Source organism: Aspergillus karnatakaensis (genome assembly GCF_047715665.1).
Source record: "Aspergillus karnatakaensis strain CBS 102800 unplaced genomic scaffold BJY04scaffold_19, whole genome shotgun sequence".
Classification (NCBI taxonomy): Eukaryota; Fungi; Ascomycota; class Eurotiomycetes; order Eurotiales; family Aspergillaceae; genus Aspergillus; species Aspergillus karnatakaensis.
The window spans coordinates 403,720-416,640 of NW_027395731.1; the positions used below are offsets into that span (position 1 = coordinate 403,720).

A 12,921-nucleotide genomic window follows, 5' to 3' on the forward strand; every position below is an offset into this window, starting at 1 on the left:
TATATTGATGGAGGTGAGAGCAACCGGGTTTGTACCGAGCAGCTGAATGATTGGAAAACACACGCAGGGTATCAGTGTATGGATAAAGGTGCGAGGAACGACCCATTCCTACAGTCGCTAAACATGGGGTAGTAAGTTGAACTTGGAACCATTCCATTCAGTGACAGTCTAACGAAGGACGCTACTTTTATACGCCAATCCAGGTAGCCAACTGCCGTGCCGCATATAGGGCACTTCATCATCACCAATGACACTCATAACCAAACATCTCCAGACTCACTCCTTCCCACCAGCCTTAACATCATACTCCACATCCGTCCGAATAATGTACTTCGCCCCCTTCCGAACCCCTGTCCCCTCATGCAAAAGCGCCCCGTTACTCTCTCCATGCGGGAAAATCGCCACAGACCCCATAACCGGTCTGACAGGATAGGCATTCAATACCCCCTCCCGCTCAGCAGGCATAAAGAACGTCGTCTCCCCACCCTCAAACTCATCATTCAGATACAGCAAAAAGGTATACATCGAGCTCTGCCGATTATCCTCGGGCGAGGAATCATAGATGTATTTGCCCTCGTCGGATATACCAGAGGGCGGCCACGCGCCGTCAATGTGGCAGCGGTATTCCGCGCCGGGGACGTACCGGTAGACGCGGAAGCGGCGGTTGATGCCGCGGACGGCGCGCCCGTTGACGGCTGCAGGGACGTAAGGGGAGATTCGCGCCCAGAGGGTGTCGTGGAAGAGGGTGTCGATTATCCAGTAGAAGTTGTGGGCGAGGATGCTGGTGTCGCCGTCTTCGCGGAGGGGTGCGTCCGGGAGGAAGGTGACGGATTCGCCGGCGGCGATGATCGATTTGCATTCTGTGGGGGTGAGGACGTTCATTGCCATGCCTAGGCCTGGGACGTGGGGGTGGGGATAGTAGGTTATTGTAGGGGGGGTTGGTGATAAGGGGACGGCGCCTGGGGTTGTGGTGTAGAGGATTGCGGGGTGGTGATTAGGGGGTTTGCGGAGGGGGCCGGGGGTTGTTTCGAGGATTTGGATGGCAGTGGAGGAAGTCGGGGCTAGACTCAGGATGGACTTGTCGAGGACCGAAGCGTAAACTTCCTCAGAGGGGGTGGAGGGGCGCAAGTCCCAGATGGACTGGAAGGCGATGCGGGAGGAGGCTGAGCGAGCCGCTGCCGGGTTGGTGTCTACTGGGGTGCTGACCCGTAGAACTGCATCAAGGACGTTGAGGAGGTCAAGATCTTTTGCGCTTCGCTTGGGAAGACTTTCGAGTGCCCCTGGCTGCGTTGACAGGCCACTGACGACATCTAGATCTCGCACCCAGCGACACAAGGCTCCGATTTTCGGTTGCTCGCCCTTGATTCTCATCTCTGCTAGTAGGACTTTGGCATCGGTGTACTTCTCGTCCGCCAGAGCCCCGGTGATTCGGGCAGTCAAATTTGCGCCCTCTGTGAAATCGTCAGTATAGTCTTTTATAGAGAAAATAGGGGACGTACCAGCATTATCGAGTCCCGTCGTGCAGGCTTTGCGAAACTCGTAAACTGCAACTCGAAGATCCTTACAAGCCTTTGACTTAGTCAGGCCAGGGTACTCCGCCAGGGCACTTAGGGTTTCGATGGTGGTTTCGAGCTCCTCGTCTGATACAATGGTGTTCAAGTGCGGGTCGACATTCGCCACATCGGGCGGGGGCGTAGGTGGAAGGGCAGACGCCTTGGGAATTTTCTGCGGCAGTAGAGGTTGAGCATTACGCTTGCGCTTGTTAGACTTGGACTTGGCCATGTTTAAGTACCGAGTGTATGGCGGATTCTAGATGGATGAAAAGAGGGAGGTGGAGGGCTGGTCCGATGTCGTATTCCAAAATCCGGCAAAAATTGATCCGCTCTCCACTTCATCCCTTAGTAAGTTAGAGCCGATCTATCCAGCCTATTAAGTCTCTTGATTTATGTGGAGCTCTATCAAACCTTTAGTCTAGCTGGTATGCTGTACTCCGTATGCTGTATGCTGTATCGCGAACAGGCTGGGAAATCCCCATCAGCAATAGGTGATCAAGTTTTACCGTGTACAGCCAGGTGCTATAAAGCTTGTTATCTGTACAATCGGTTTGATCTCTTTGTCGCTCCGTCTCGGATAGCTTTGTGCTATGTCAGGGCTCTACACCGTTTCATAGTCCGTTCAGTCATGTTTCGTCAGATAAAGGCGAGCCCAAGCCTTAACAATGGCTTTGTAGTCTATGAAGAGGTTTCGCTTCTATTATATATACTACTACCTCTTTTAGCATTCTTCTCCAGACCTTACGCAGGTTGATTACTTGATGCTAAAATTAAAAAAACACCACCAGACTCGAGACCACCGGTACATTGTCAAAGTCTCCAACAAGCCTCTAGCCCATCATGGAAGACATGGACGAAATGAACGATAACCCAGCACCAAACTCCCCACCCGCAGACGAAGAAATGACCGAATACAGCCCCGTGCACTCCTCCGACGAAGAAGAAGAAGAAGAGCCAGCCCCCATGCACGACGAATTCTTCGACTGGGAAGACGATATCGACGAAGCCCTCATCAGTCCCGAAGCCCTCCGCGCTGTGACCATCCGCCTCATGCACCGCGACTACCAGCCCGACCCCGCCAGCATCGTCATGTGCAGCACCTTTGTGCAAATCTGCGACTTCGGGTTCTTGCACTCCTACCAGGCCTTCCTACCGTTATTTGCGGACCAGTGGCAGAACTGGGAGCGGGCACTGACGCAGGCAAGGGAGACGCTGGCGGCGTGGCATTTCCAGGATAACCATTCTTATAGATTCCCACATGCGTTTCTAGAGGGGTTTAGAAGGGCAGCGAGAGCGGGGCATAATGAGCTTGCGAACTTGCTTGCGAGAGAGGTGATTGACCCGAATTTTGCACAGGTTACTGATAGAGCCATAGACCGGCCGCTTGGCAGTACGAGGAAGGACTTCGGAGCGAGAATGCTTCTCCAAGCTGTCTTGCATAGTGAGGTTGAGACCTCGGGGGTGTTAGCGAGGCGACATATGCCGATTGAGCATCTGCGGGCGCCGATACAGATGGCGGTCGAGAAGAACAAGGCACACTGGTTGCAGTTGCTGATTGACAATCTCATTAGCCCGAAAGCGGAAGATCAGGCGCGGATTGGGGCGGAGTTAGGGCTGCAGCCAAATGATGAGCGAGTTCTTGCGCGCTTGTTCCAGGAGCGCGCTGAGATTATTGGGCCGCCGCTACGCGAGTCGCTGAGGAAACGGTGGGAGAATGTGGTGAGGATCCTATTTCCCATGTATGTGAAATTTGCCGCTTGCTATCCCAGGAGTCCAACCTGCCAAGCTGCGCATATACTTGAGCCAGCTACAGATGCGATGTACCACATGCTCAGCCGGGAGAACTGCCTTAGCTGTCTGAAGGGGAAGCTCCCAGCGCGTGTACACAACGCCATTCTACGCCGGCTGAAATACGAGAATGAGAACGTGGCTGTGCCGGAAGTCACGCTGGAAGCCGATGGGCAGCAGTTCAGAGTCGCCAGGGATGTGCTGTGTTTCCACTCGCCTGCATTCCGAGAGATCGACCAGAGTGGTGGTCTGCAGGACCGCTACAGGATGGACTTTGGGAATGCGGTGTCGCACCGGGCGATGGAGGATATTCTTCGGTATATGTATAGTGCTGAGTTTGAATGTCTGTGGTTTGGACTGAACATGCCGGTCGAGGAGGCACTGGCGCATTTTCGGCATGTCCAGGTGGTCGCCGAGAAGCTGAGAATTGACGATTTGATTGCCCGAGTCAATGTTTATGTTCAAGAGGTCGGAAGATATGAGAACAAGCCCTAGTCTTGATCTCATCATGCTATTCCCTTGAGATATTCGTTTGTTACATAGAGCATATGCATTGGATTGGAATGGCGAACAGGGTAAATGAATATGCTGTAGAAGTGTAAGAAAGAGCCCTCCACTATTGGTATTTAAAACTATTGCCCCTGGTGGACAATGCAACCTGTCATCTCGAGCCACTGTGGAAGCTGCCGCATCTTTCTTCATCTTCAAAAGTTCTAGTCATCATCATCATCATTATCCTCATCCTCCTCCGTCACAGGATCGTTTTCATCGTAGTCATCATCATCGGAAGACGAATCTATTACACACCAGCACGATGGATTAGCCCGACAGGTACAGTAATATTAACCAGGTTCGAGATGCACCTAGGAATCTGAAACTCACCTTTGACACTACGATCCTTGCGACAACTCGGGCATTCCGACTCAGCGCTAGACACTGTGGAGCCACAGTTTGCGCACTTGACTTCCGAGGACGAAGCTGCTCCCATTTTCGATATTTCTCAGTGTGCTTCGACAGATTATGGCCTGTCTTTTACGAGGACAGAGACAATGTGGACGAGGAGTCAGCGACAGCGACCGTAGCCTCTACCTTTGAGGTTCGTGGGGCTGGTAACCCTTATATAGCCTGGAACACCTGGTCAGGTGGGTAGTGCCGAGGCTGCAAGCAGTGACAGCAGCTTTACGCGAGGGGCTGTCGAATTGAAGGACAAGTGACAGGAGTCATGCTTTCTTAGGTAGAATAAACCGAGATTTCTGATATGTGAGCGAATCAGCCTGCTCGGGGGCAAAGCATGACCCCGAACACGGTAAGGAGAAGGCTGTGGCTGCCTTGGCTATCAAAACACCATCTACTGAAGCGATTGGCTTCGGCAGAAGACGGCTACAGATGAGGAACATAGCTGATACGCCTTGATTCAAAGTAGTTGATTTGAGTCAAGCTATTGGACCTGGGGTATATGCTATTCCAGGCTGGGTGGGTATATATCTAAAGCCGCAGTAACCCTCCCCCCCAGAATATCCCACAGGGCTAATAGATATACACAAACTCATCATTTTCGCGATCGGTCAGATCCAAGAACCCATTGCCGTTGACCTCCTCCCCCTCTTCAACCCCCTCTGCATCCCCATCAACCTCCCACCGTCCCACCATCGACCGATCGACAATCTCTCTCGCCTTGCCATTAGCAACCCTCTTATCGCCCTGCATCCGATTCAGCAAAACCAAGTTCCCCCACTGCATCAGCACAACCACCACCATCGCAACAAAGATCCCCAAACAAGCCTTCAACCCGGGCTGATACGCAGGCGCATCTTTGTCATCAAACAGCAGCGGACCAACAATATTCCCCACAGAGCTAGCAGCGTTATACAGCGCCATCACAACCGATTTCTTCGTTTGCCCTGCTGTGTTCGCCACGATCCACGAGACGACGAGCGGGTTGCCTCCGAATAGGAACGCGAGGAGGTAGTACCCTGCCATCAGCGGGCCTTGCACGGAGTCATCACGCGGAAGGGCGTATAGAACTGCTAAACCAGCGACCACAGGAGCCATAAAGATTGCAAGCACGATGCCCTTCATCTTGGCTTTCTGGGTGAGGTAGCTTGAGAGGAGGATCATGATGAATTGCAGAGCGCCGAAGGGCATGTTCAGCAAGGTTGTTTTGTATTTGTCAAAGCCTAGACCGGAGAGAATGAGGGGGCCGAAGACATTTGTGACAGATGCGCCAACGTTGAGGAGGAATGTCATGGCAAACCAGAGAAAGGTCTTTGGTTCGAGGAAGGCTTCGTAGACTTGGCTTAGTTTGAACTCGCGGGTTCCGGTGCCTGTTTGGTTTGCGCGGAGGCGTTCCATCGCTTGGAGTTTTTCTTGCTCAGTTAGGAATCGCGCGGAGGGGATGTCGTTGTCGAGACGCCAGTAGACGAAGGGGGCGGAGATGATGGTTAGGAGGCCGACGAAGAGGAAGATGCTGTTTGTTGGCTGGTTAGAGTGGGGCTTGAGTAGGGTGGCATGATACTTACATCTGCCACTCCTTCAGGATGTCTGATTCGATGTGCGCGAGGCCGTAGCTGAGAGCTGCGGCGATGATGGTTGCGAGACCGTTTGTGCTGTACCATGCTGCGACACGGAGGGGCTGCTCTGCGCGTCGGTACCACTGTGCGGTGATGATACTGAACAGTGGAAGACATCCGGCTTCAAACAGACCTAGCAGGAATCGGGTCGCCATGAGACCACCGAAACTATGGCACGCTGCCATACAGGCCTGAGCGATTCCCCATCCTAGTACCAGTACAGGAGCAAGAATCCGGTGTGGGACACGCACAATCAGCCACGTCGAGAAAGGCTGCCAGGCAAGCTGAGCAATAGGTGCAATCGACCCGACGAGGGAGTATTGGTTGCCTGTTAGATTGGTGTCTTCTTTCAGCCCGAATGTCGCACCGTAGCCCAGCACGGTCTTATCGAGGATTTGAAGGAAATAGACCCAGCACAGGACGATCAGGATTGTCCGGTCGGTCTTGTGCCGGATACGCTTGCTGTCCTCCTCTGTAAGAGGTACACGCACATTTTGAATATACTGTGCCACCGGCTTGATAACATCAGTGCCTTCATCATCAACAGTCTGGGTTTGTGAAGGCATAGTTGCGCTGTGGCTATGGGCTTAGATGGATGGTATGAAATGATACAGACCGGGGAGCAAGAGGTGGGATTTATGTCCAAGCTTTCTACCCCGGACCTTGGAGATAACCCCCACGCAGAATTGCCGACAACAACCGGCCATTGTGGGCCGATCCTGAGAACAAAACCTGTTCATTGCTGGTGGCAGATGCCGATCCGGGGCAAATCTTGATATCCCCCACGCGGACGAGTGGCAACCCCCACGGAACGGGGGTTTGGCCAGGTCACCACCCCACACCACCCGGATAATTGATGAAGTCATTCTCTTCGAATGGAGCGGGGAATGATAGAGGACGGAGAGAGGTAGTAGCCATGAATGGCCGACGTGATGGCATATAAATGGTCTCCGCGCGAGACCATCACTGTCCATTGTCCAGCTCCGAGTTGGCGACAAGGCAACAAGTGCAAGCCTGCAAACAGTTCGTTTGGGATTGGTCTGTTTAGCGGATCTAGGAGTATGTCGCCAAATAGCCAAGTCATAACAAGATTCTCTCGGTCTACTTGGCAGAGACTACGCTCGCGTTGTATTATAAAGTTTTTCACACCTGCTTCCAAAACTACCAGCGGAGTGGGAGAGATATCCCTTTTGATTGATTGTTCATGAAAGTAGGGCCTTTGCATTACGTGTGTGCTCAGACATTCCCTGCCTTCCGTTAACTCTACCTAGAGCCCTACTATCGAGGGAAGGTTGCTTTATGGGTTACCTACCGGATCCATTGTGTCAGTAACGACTGAAGGAACTGTTATGCCTGCTATGTATTTTGCACACATCAAAGGTAGGTAGGTAAAGACGACAGACAAGAGCGTGGAGTAAAGAGGTGACTATTGGTCGAAAGTTAGCGGCTTACCATTATCGCCAATATATATAATGAATTGGCAGCTGTAAAACGGTGCAATGTGTAGTTAAGATCACCAGGTCAATCACCGATTATCTTCTAACAACAATATACATTAGAACCGGCAGCTGCTGGTTGGGGCAGAATGTAAGGGGATCTTAGCGCTCTTATATATGGTAATATAGTTATATAACCTCCTAATAAGGCAAGCGGCGGTCTTAGGCTACTACTCTTACGTGGCTAAGGCGCTGTAATAACCGTGGTGGTCCAACAGTAACTTTCTTCTAAATCACCCGAGCCACCCTGCCCCCTTATAACAGCAGGACAGCATTCAAGTGTAGTAAGCATCCCTCTCTGCAATTCAAAAGTCAGTTGGATTTACTCGAGATTACTAGACATGCTCCAACACGGGCAGTTCGAGCTTACGTGTTTGAGTGGTCACCTATATAGTGTCAAAATCAGGGTTGGGTTCACGTAATGCTTTGCTCTTCCCTCTTCAGCGCCCTTAAAGACAAGAGATATTATTCTAGAACAAGCGAACTTCGGGACTCTGTCAGGGCAGTAGAACCGAGTAGAAATCCACCACCTGTTCCTTCAACCTTGTAAATAGTTACTCCGGATCCCGGACTTTGTGGCGGCTCAACCCGACATGGAATAATATATTTTGTCTTTTGAGCTAGCTGAAAATATTCTTTCTATATCTACTGGATTGTTGAAAGGTAACACTAGTTAAAACCATTTTGTTAAGGAATATTAGTGGTCCAGAACTACTATGATATCCTGTATTCATACATTTAATCTGTTTGATTCTTCTAATGTGCTGAGTGTATTGGATTGATTGAATTTACTGTAATCACCTCAACCTATATTATAGGCTCGAACTCGCAGAAAGCACGCTAAAAATAGTGGGGATCTGGTGTATGGATTGCAGAACACGAAGTAACCATTTACAAGCAACAGACAGCTCAGCTGAGGTCCCACTACCATCATGATAAGCACTAGAAACCACAGTAGCTGTCAAGGATAAAAATATCACAGTGATTGCACATCTTCTTGTTTATTCTATTCTGTATATATCCTGTTTAGCAACCCTAACCAACCTGCAATGCATCCCTTTATACTACCCCTCCCAAACAATGCCACAGTCGCCGGCATACACTCAATCCCACCACCATCAATACCTCTGCAAACTCGCCCCCTGATTGTCGCCCTCCACGGCGGAACCTACAACTGCCACTACTTCGACGCTACACCCACATACACAGCCGCAACCACCAGCCACGCCCTGAACATCCCATTCATCGCAATTGACCGCCCCTGCTATGGCGGTACAACCTCCTTCCTCCCCCTAGACCCAGGATCACCCTTCAACGAAGAAATCGCCCGCCATCTCCACCAGTCCATCCTCCCAGCTCTATGGACTGAATTCGGCCTACCAAACAACTGCAACTCCCTCGTTCTTCTCTGCCACAGTTTCGGCTCAATGAGCGGAATTATTACCGCCGCTCTACACGCCCAAGACAGGAACCCCGCCTACCCACTCGCAGGCCTTATCCTCTCCGGTATGGGCGATAAGCAGACAGTAGGTATAGAGAACGCTCCGCCAATGCAACCGAACGCCGGCCCAGAGCATGTCCTGTTTCAACTCCCGGGAAAGGACAGTCTCATGTTCCGTCCTGGGACCGTAGATGCCAGTGTTCTTGAGCAGAGTGAGCGGCTTAACGCAGCTTCCCCGGTTGTGGAGTTCCACCAGGTCAAAGCGTGGTTGCGGGATTGGAAGGGGTGGGCGGGCAAGGTGGCGGTTCCGGTGATGTTTGCGCTGGTGGAAAATGATGTGTTCTGTGAGGCGTCGGAGGCTGAGGTGAGACTTTGTGTTGAGGCCTTTGGGCGGAGTGAGCGGGTGGATGGGAGTTTTGTGAGAGGGCCACCGCATTGTATGGAGTTGAGCTATTGGGCTGGAGGCTGGTATGCTAGGTGTTTTGGATTTGCGATGGAGTGTGCTGTTGGTGTTTGGGCACGCAGTGCCGGGGAAGTCAGTGAGTAAATAGGGGAAGATGACGTTAGCCAGCCTTTTTACGAGGTATCCCGTATATGCTTAGCACTATTGACCAGATCCGTAGCTAGATAGGGAATTGCCGTCAGAATGATTGGATCTTGAGATACATTGTCGTCGAGCAGTCTTCCGTCTTTTATTTAGCGATAGTCTTGAACAGCCTAGGCTGAACGCTTCACCCGTCCGAGCGTAATAAAGGATCGAGACCGCTTTATCAGGTGTGGATTACCATGTATGTGGGAGGTCAAAGTATCAGCGTTCTATTGCTGCGAGAGACGTTTCCTCGGGGGCTACCTTATTGATTTCCCAGCGGACATGATTGTAATATTTCAACAAGTCAGCACCAGTAGGATGTTCGCGTGTCTTTCCAGAGTTACTATAAAGAAGTTTAAAAACTTCTCGTTTTAATAGCCACGCGCAAATATAATCTTTACAAGGTAAGGCTATATCTAGACCGTAGGGAGCATTATGCTCGTGTTTCTTCCTGCTTCTTCAAAATTGAAGATTCGCTTCAGAAACCCGGAAATGGCCTGGTTGCAGCAATATACCAATGGCATACAGACCCCCGAAGAGGTCACCGACTCAGACAGTCATTTAAGCTCTCCAGACTCAAAGTCTACTGCATCTCAGGGAGTGGGTGCATCAGGTTTCGAACTATTCCCAGCGAAGACAGGCCCTGCGTTGTTCCCCGAATACGCTCAGCTGATTCTGCACCAGACCCTTGCCACGAGGTGATATTGCAAAGCGGGCTGAGATAGACTAATATCGGGAGCTCAGAGTCATGCGTGTCGTATCCCACTTGAGGCTCCCGCTTGGAATGGAATCGCTGTTCGACGCTAGCAAGAACAAACCGACAGCCTGTACGAGGTGAGCGATTGACTAGATTCTGCCACCAAGCTGAGGTGGAGGACTTTTGGCTCTTATGAACTAAGTGGCGTCGGTCATTGGGTGATACAATCGAAGGTCTGCCCCAATAGTGCCGGAGGAGCTGTAGAGTTCAGAAGGCATTCGAGGACCCAAAAGTTCAGATCTCCGGAGTATGTATGTTAGCTGGGAATGACCAATTAGTGCAGAGCAATATCGATCTGTAAATCGGAACAAAACGCCGCTCCGGATGTTGCGATCATTAGCACTTGCTACACCACGGCATCGTATGCAGGGTCAAAGCCTGCAGTCTGGCGAAGCGGCCCAGCTGATCAGGATAAACTAGAATATGGCCGAATCAGACTTTCCTGCCACAATAATTAATGCATATATCGGGTTAGCCTTTCTTCCTCGCACATCAAGACCGCATGTATTATGATTTTGTATGGCGCGTGATACGCCTGTTTAACAACGGGTGATAAATAGCGCCTTCCGCTGATCAATTCTTTCAATAGACTCCTTATCGCGTTGCTATAACTTTGGGATCCTCCCGGTAGCAAGGCAGTATTATAATGCGCAGGTAAAGTATATCACACCTAAGGACGCGTTGCATTCCTCCAGTACGAATTCACAAGCTAGACGCTGAATACATTCATTACATAGATTCCTAACATTGAGGCATCCACTTTATAATGCTAATGCCAGCACAACCCGACCCGGTTTTATGCTGCGCCCTCCAGTCTATAATGTGCCGAACGGCTCGCCAAAAGATCGACTTACCAGAGTCTGCCTGGAGCTGCAACTGCGCTAGACACGATTCATATTTACAGGTAGGCTGTCTGCCACGATCCCTGGGCTCGCGGCCAAGGGGCCTGCTTTAGGCGCTGAGAGGCGAACATTGCACACGAACGTTGCAATAACATACCGTAAAACTAATATAATCAGCAGAGTACTTCCTATTGCCAGTTCTGAGATGAACAGGTCGTATTCACAGCAGTCCGCCAGATTATTCCCTATACACATACGCGAACCTCCACCAAATGGCCAAACGATCTGTTGTGGCGTCGGCTTGGATATAAAAGCCCCAGTCAAACTATCCAGCCACCGCTCAGGAATCCACTGGTTGACATCAGTCCAAATAGACGGGTCGCGATGCACAAACCACTGGAAAGTATTGACTCGGGTCCCGGGTGGGATTGTGTCGAACCTTGCAATGCTAACGCCATCTGGGGCTGTGGCCACGCGCGGTAGCCTCACGCTGTTCGGCCGTAGCCGATAGGATTCCTGGATTACGGCTGATAGATATGGTAGCGTCTCGAGCTCTCGAGTTAGTGAAGAGGTTGCTTCTTCAGCTGCTATCTTGATCGATATTCCGTTCTCGGCCAGCTCTTTGCGGAGACGTTTCTGGGCGTGGAAGGAATTTGATATGAAGTAGAGAGCATATCCGGTGACCAGTCCTGATGCAATTATGCTTAGTGTATATCCTATCGTTCAAAGGTGTTGCAGTCCTACCAAGAACCTCTCTAGCTCCATCTGATCAGAGTCAGTGAGGCCCATGAACTCGGGTGCAGGAGTACTTACAGACTTGATCGATCAGCTCACTGGCGATCTCGAGTCGCTCTTCCTCTTCCTTATTATAAGAACCATCAAGCTTTGTCGACTGTCTGAGTGTCTGATACAAAACAGGGACATCAGCTGGTTGCACTTCCTCACCACCTGACAAGCGAGGAAGAGCGCCATCAGCACGATCGCAAAGCGTCAACAGCCACGACTCAAGCCATGTTTTAGAAGTATAGTATTGTCCCGGTAATGGACTCAACCCACACTTTTGAAGCACCGTGGTCAACCACGGTGCCTCCTCCAGCCAAACGGATTCCTTCGCATACCGGTTCTCAAAGTGGTGCAGCCACTCAGGTAGTAGCTCCCGCTCTGTAGAGAGAAGCCTCGAGCCACTGGATCGACCAAACACAAAGCCGGTGACGAAGTCAAGAGATAAGCCGTATGTCAGGTTTAATAGATCCACGGTTGCCATCTGCTCAGCATAGCGCTGTAATAAGGGAAGTAGCTCATCCTGTAAAGTGAGATCAATGAGCGCGGTGAGGTGACCGGATTGATGCAGCGAGGACTTGGAAAAGATCCCGGTCATTCGGCGTCGAAGCTTCGAGTGTGCTGAGTTTGCTAGACTGCTAAAAGAGTTCTGCTTTCTGGTGGAGGTCAGGAGGCCGAAACTACCGGTTACTGATCATGAGGGTACTGACCCATAATGGTCGTAGACACTGTACTGCGGATGCTTCTCAAACTCGGAACTCCCTAGTACCTTCTGAATTCCATTCTCATATTCACTAACACTCAAATCGGTCGGGCCTAGACGGATAAGCGGACCTAGGCGTTTATGTAGTTCTGGCAATACTGCCAACTCCTGATAAGTTAATCGGATCCAGAGAATCCAGATAGGGCAGAATGGAGCTGTCCAGTGTGCATTTGGGATTTTTGACAGGGGCGATATGAGTATTGGATGCAGGATATAGCGGTAGGTGCTCGACGCCGCGAGAAGTACTGCGAACACATAGAACGATAACAAGCCTGATTGAGACATCGTTCTGTCTAAAGAATGAGTTACAAAAGAAAGCTGTATTATGGTAATACAGAGGAA

General features: G+C 50.9%; 5 protein-coding genes across 5 annotated transcripts; 2 read left to right on the forward strand and 3 right to left on the reverse strand.

Moving 5' to 3' along the window:
- Positions 1-150: 150 nt before the first annotated feature.
- Positions 151-1,831, reverse strand: BJY04DRAFT_187132 (prolyl hydroxylase family protein). Its single transcript, XM_073710994.1, has 2 exons — positions 1,500-1,831; positions 151-1,451 (listed from the first exon to the last, which is right to left on the reverse strand). Exons 1-2 carry the CDS (start codon positions 1,780-1,782, stop codon positions 277-279), a joined length of 1,458 nt encoding a protein of 485 aa, XP_073572281.1. The 5' UTR covers positions 1,783-1,831; the 3' UTR covers positions 151-276.
- Positions 1,832-2,393: 562 nt separating this feature from the next.
- On the forward strand, positions 2,394-3,836 carry BJY04DRAFT_217378 (BTB/POZ domain-containing protein; the record flags this gene model as incomplete). Its single annotated transcript, XM_073716019.1, has 1 exon — positions 2,394-3,836. One exon carries the CDS (start codon positions 2,394-2,396, stop codon positions 3,834-3,836), a length of 1,443 nt encoding a protein of 480 aa, XP_073572282.1.
- A 972-nt stretch (positions 3,837-4,808) lies between these two features.
- Positions 4,809-6,623, reverse strand: BJY04DRAFT_41544 (putative MFS transporter). The gene is made up of 2 exons (XM_073720335.1): positions 5,861-6,623; positions 4,809-5,808 (listed from the first exon to the last, which is right to left on the reverse strand). The coding sequence occupies exons 1-2, from the start codon at positions 6,475-6,477 to the stop codon at positions 4,869-4,871; spliced, it is 1,557 nt and encodes a 518-aa protein (XP_073572283.1). The 5' UTR covers positions 6,478-6,623; the 3' UTR covers positions 4,809-4,868.
- Positions 6,624-8,456: 1,833 nt separating this feature from the next.
- Positions 8,457-9,395, forward strand: BJY04DRAFT_217380 (uncharacterized protein; the record flags this gene model as incomplete). The annotated part of the gene is made up of 1 exon (XM_073716020.1): positions 8,457-9,395. One exon carries the CDS (start codon positions 8,457-8,459, stop codon positions 9,393-9,395), a length of 939 nt encoding a protein of 312 aa, XP_073572284.1.
- Positions 9,396-10,975: 1,580 nt separating this feature from the next.
- BJY04DRAFT_187142 (cytochrome P450) lies at positions 10,976-12,916 on the reverse strand. The gene is made up of 5 exons (XM_073710995.1): positions 12,527-12,916; positions 11,850-12,472; positions 11,781-11,801; positions 11,215-11,725; positions 10,976-11,096 (listed from the first exon to the last, which is right to left on the reverse strand). The coding sequence occupies exons 1-5, from the start codon at positions 12,862-12,864 to the stop codon at positions 11,093-11,095; spliced, it is 1,497 nt and encodes a 498-aa protein (XP_073572285.1). The 5' UTR covers positions 12,865-12,916; the 3' UTR covers positions 10,976-11,092.
- Positions 12,917-12,921: the final 5 nt, after the last annotated feature.

Excerpts from the sequence above, each read along its gene's own strand:
- BJY04DRAFT_187132 (XM_073710994.1), bottom strand. The coding sequence starts at position 1,782 with ATGGCCAAGTCCAAGTCTAACAAGCGCAAGCGTAATGCTCAACCTCTA. Across the intron at positions 1,452-1,499 it reads GACGGGACTCGATAATGCTG|AGGGCGCAAATTTGACTGCC; the intron begins GTACGTCCCCTA and ends ACGATTTCACAG.
- BJY04DRAFT_187142 (XM_073710995.1), bottom strand. The coding sequence starts at position 12,864 with ATGTCTCAATCAGGCTTGTTATCGTTCTATGTGTTCGCAGTACTTCTC. Across the intron at positions 11,802-11,849 it reads TGAGCTGATCGATCAAGTCT|ATGGAGCTAGAGAGGTTCTT; the intron begins GTAAGTACTCCT and ends GACTCTGATCAG. Across the intron at positions 11,726-11,780 it reads TGGAGCTAGAGAGGTTCTTG|GACTGGTCACCGGATATGCT; the intron begins GTAGGACTGCAA and ends TAATTGCATCAG.
- BJY04DRAFT_41544 (XM_073720335.1), bottom strand. The coding sequence starts at position 6,477 with ATGCCTTCACAAACCCAGACTGTTGATGATGAAGGCACTGATGTTATC. Across the intron at positions 5,809-5,860 it reads ATCCTGAAGGAGTGGCAGAT|CATCTTCCTCTTCGTCGGCC; the intron begins GTAAGTATCATG and ends GCCAACAAACAG.